The sequence below is a fragment of the Lottia gigantea genome (genome assembly GCF_000327385.1).
Source record: "Lottia gigantea unplaced genomic scaffold LOTGIsca_83, whole genome shotgun sequence".
NCBI classification, from domain to species: domain Eukaryota; kingdom Metazoa; phylum Mollusca; class Gastropoda; family Lottiidae; genus Lottia; species Lottia gigantea.
The window spans coordinates 862144-865820 of NW_008710756.1; the positions used below are offsets into that span (position 1 = coordinate 862144).

General features: G+C 37.1%; 1 protein-coding gene across 1 annotated transcript; it reads left to right on the forward strand.

Moving 5' to 3' along the window:
- Positions 1 to 414: 414 nt before the first annotated feature.
- Positions 415 to 3193, forward strand: LOTGIDRAFT_133255 (hypothetical protein; the record flags this gene model as incomplete). Its single annotated transcript, XM_009067552.1, has 2 exons — positions 415 to 2259; positions 3038 to 3193. 2 exons carry the CDS (start codon positions 415 to 417, stop codon positions 3191 to 3193), a joined length of 2001 nt encoding a protein of 666 aa, XP_009065800.1.
- Positions 3194 to 3677: the final 484 nt, after the last annotated feature.

Consider the following 3677-nt stretch of genomic DNA (forward strand, 5'->3'; position numbering starts at 1 on the left):
ATATTTGATTCAGCCTACGAGCTATATTTACACTATACTAGCAATTGTATACAGTTCGTTATCGTTTTTCCGTCCTTACCCAACGTCAAAATTATATTGGTAGGATTATGTTCCTGTACCCCATCTTATGAAAATTTGAAAACGTGTAAACATAGTGGGGCGAACACCCTTGGGCCTGTTCAAGTGTGTCCAAAATTGTATCAAAGTCTCATCCTTCTGTATTTTGTAGAAATGGAGTTCAAGAGGACCGCTTCAAGATGGCAAAAGTTAACAGGATTCTTGACACTTCTCTGCGTTATTCTTATGATCATAGTCGTTGTCTTATCAGTCCTGTATAACGCAGAAGTAAAAAAGTCCGAGTCACTAGCTGAGCAATTGACCGCCAGTCAATCACAGACGACATCCCCAGTAACCATGGACACCATTGATACATCTGAACCTGAGAACCCAGATATATTTCACGATTTAACTACAAAGGAAATTCAACGTATTCAATCTATTCAATGGCCACCTGGTGTTATTATCTTTGCTATGGATTTAATTATACCCTCGAAAAACGAAAGTTTAGCTTATCTTTCTGGTAAAGGAGTTAAACCTCCTCGTCAAGCACGATTAATTGTATATAGGCTCGACAAACAACCAATGGTTATAGAAGAACACTCTGTAGATTTAAGCCAGAAGAATTTGACTACGGAGTTGATACAATATCCAAACAGGAGAAATCCCGTGGAAATATCTTCTAGACCAACTAGTCTGTTCGATGTCAGAGAAGTGCTCAAGTTGGTTCAATCTGAAATAGGTGATATTATACAAGAAAGTTACGATGCCAATATAACCGACTGTAACAGTCACAATAATGAGAAATGCTTGTTGCCTATTCCCATTGCTGTTACCACTTCATATCTTGGAGAGTTAAAGAGTGCGGAGTGGGTATGGTTTTCCTACATAGTAGATTTTGTAACTCTGTATCCAATAGATTTAATGTTCTACGTTACGTTTGAGACAACTTATCCATTTGCTTTTACTGTTGAAAAGGTTAGTTATGGTGGCCAAATGTTCAACTCTTTGTCGGAATTCAAAACAGCTTACGAATCTGGAGCAGTGATGAAATCTAAATTTTCTTTCCCAGACGTAAAAAATGAGTCCTTCTCGACTTTGAACAGGCGGGGTCCAGATCCCCAACCATTCCCAACCAAACCACGTCCACACATTGTTGAACCAGAGGGACCACGATACACCATCAAACATAGACATATAGAATATCATGATTGGAAGTTTGAAGTGCGAATGTCTATGTTTCAAGGACCACAAATCTTGGATGTGAAGTACCTTGGAGAAAGGATTGCATATGAAATTGGGATGCAAGAAATAGTAGCATATTATTATGGAGATTCGGGGGTATTAAGAGTATCTAAACTGGTGGATGGGGCGTTGTTATTAGGAGTTAGTTCAGGTGTGTTAACACCAGGCTTAGATTGTCCAGAAACTGCAACTTACTTAAACACACCTATGACTGAAGGTGGACCAAAACGGAATTTGTGTGTTTTCGAATTAGATTCGGGAATACCATTAAGACGTCATGCTGGAAAAGGCCTTGTGGATAGTTACTTAGTTGTTCGGTCAGTCATTGTTATTTTCAATTACGACTATATTGTGGATTTTATTTTCCATCAAAGTGGAATATTAGAAACCAGGGTTGCCAGTACTGGATACATTCTATCTGCTGTATATTCAGATAAAGAAAGGGAATATGGTTTCCATCTACACGATGCTATATTTGGACCTATTCATCATCACCTCTTTCATTTTAAAGTAGACATAGATATTCTGGGTACATCTAATCGCTATGGGACACTTGATTTTAAAACTGTTAACGTATCCAATGCGGACTGGTTAACAGCTGATAGTTATCAAACTCAAATCAAATTCGAACATAATCTCAAACAAACTGAACTGGAAGCTGCTTATGAATTTAATTTTGACACACCAAAAGAGCATATTTTCTATAATGAGGATAAGAAAAATAGGTTTAACGTATCCCGTGCCTATAAAGTACAAATAACTGGTATGTCAAAACAGTTACTACCAGAAGGTACGCCTGGGGAAGATGCTGTTGCGTGGTCGCGGCACCAGTTGGATGTAACAAAGTTTAAAGATGAAGAATACACAAGCACCTCTTTATATGCATCGTTTGATGGCCACGATCCTGTGGTTGATTTCTCTAAATATTTCGCCGATGATGAAAATATAGTGGATGAGGTTAGTAGCATTATAATTTGCGATTAGTGACGTCATTAAACATTTAGTTTTAGTGGAATTTCAGGAACCACACACGTCTGATATTTCTAATTATGTTTTTTCTATATATCACAGAGTATCTTAAAATGACGAGTCGTCAATTTAACATTCAATCGTGGATAATGCTAGACACACACGGATTTTAAGGCTCAAATTTTTTCGATGATGAGCTGTGAACTATATTTCTGATTGACTTAACTAAAAAAACATCTCAATTCTGAAACTAAAGTATGTGGGTAAAAATTGGTGCACCTATCCCTTTAAAGCATTTCATTTTGTGAACTTTAAGCACTTTAGGATTTTACTCCGATCAGAAAGCATTCTTTATGTTAGTACTCTTCCTAAAAACTCGTAGTTCCTGAGTGAATTATTTCCTAGCCTATGTATGAGTGAGCACTTAGCTAATAAAACAAGGGTTCTCAACCTTTTTCTTTCTAAAATCCTTGATTAATTGCAGTACCACACATCGTCCCGTTAGATCCTGACTATTTTGCGACTTTCTCTTAGGTTTTCCGTACAATGCTTTTCATGTCGGAAAATATAGCCTGAATAAAACGACTTAAAATATAATTGTCCAAAATGTTTGTACGAGAATACAAAGAGCATCATTATCTCGCAAAAATGTCAAAATCACCCCTATGGAGTAGTAAGCCTAAGGTTGAAAACCCTAGAAATAGAAGCTACAAGTGTCCGCACAATGCAAAATACTTCCCCTTATCACAATTTCCTTGTATTTCAGGATATAGTGGCATGGGTATCTTTAGGAATCATCCATCTACCAACTACTGAAGATCTGCCCTTAACTCAAACACCAGGAAAACAGTTAGCCTTTATTTTAGCTCCACACAATTATTTTGAGGAAGATCCTTCCGTGTCCTCCTATGATCAGGTATAAAGACAAAAGAGGGTGTCGAATCTAAACATTACCTCACAATTGAAACTTACTAAATTACACATGATTTTAATGCTATATTATGACTATTGGTTATCAAATGATATATTTTATTACCAGTTTGAATAGATATCTTGCGAATGTTTTGTTTTCATTGACTTTTTTTGACAAACACTTAAAGTCAGGTAGGTAGGTAGATGACAAGTTAACTTTCGCTTCCAGCGGATGCTGATATCGCAAACTAGGTAGTTGTTGGACTTACAGCCATAAACGACCAGCCTCTTATATGTAAATTACCAGAATCACGTGATCACGTGACAATATTGGCATAGTTCCGGTTAAAAAAAATGTACCTAATCAATTTTGGTTTTCAAAAAATTTCATTTGGGAACCCTTTCAGACGCTCCATGAAACGCTTGCGCCTGTGCTCTTCCGCAGGAGACTTGTCTCCTCATTAGGTCAATTTGCCCTTGTGAACACAGATTTG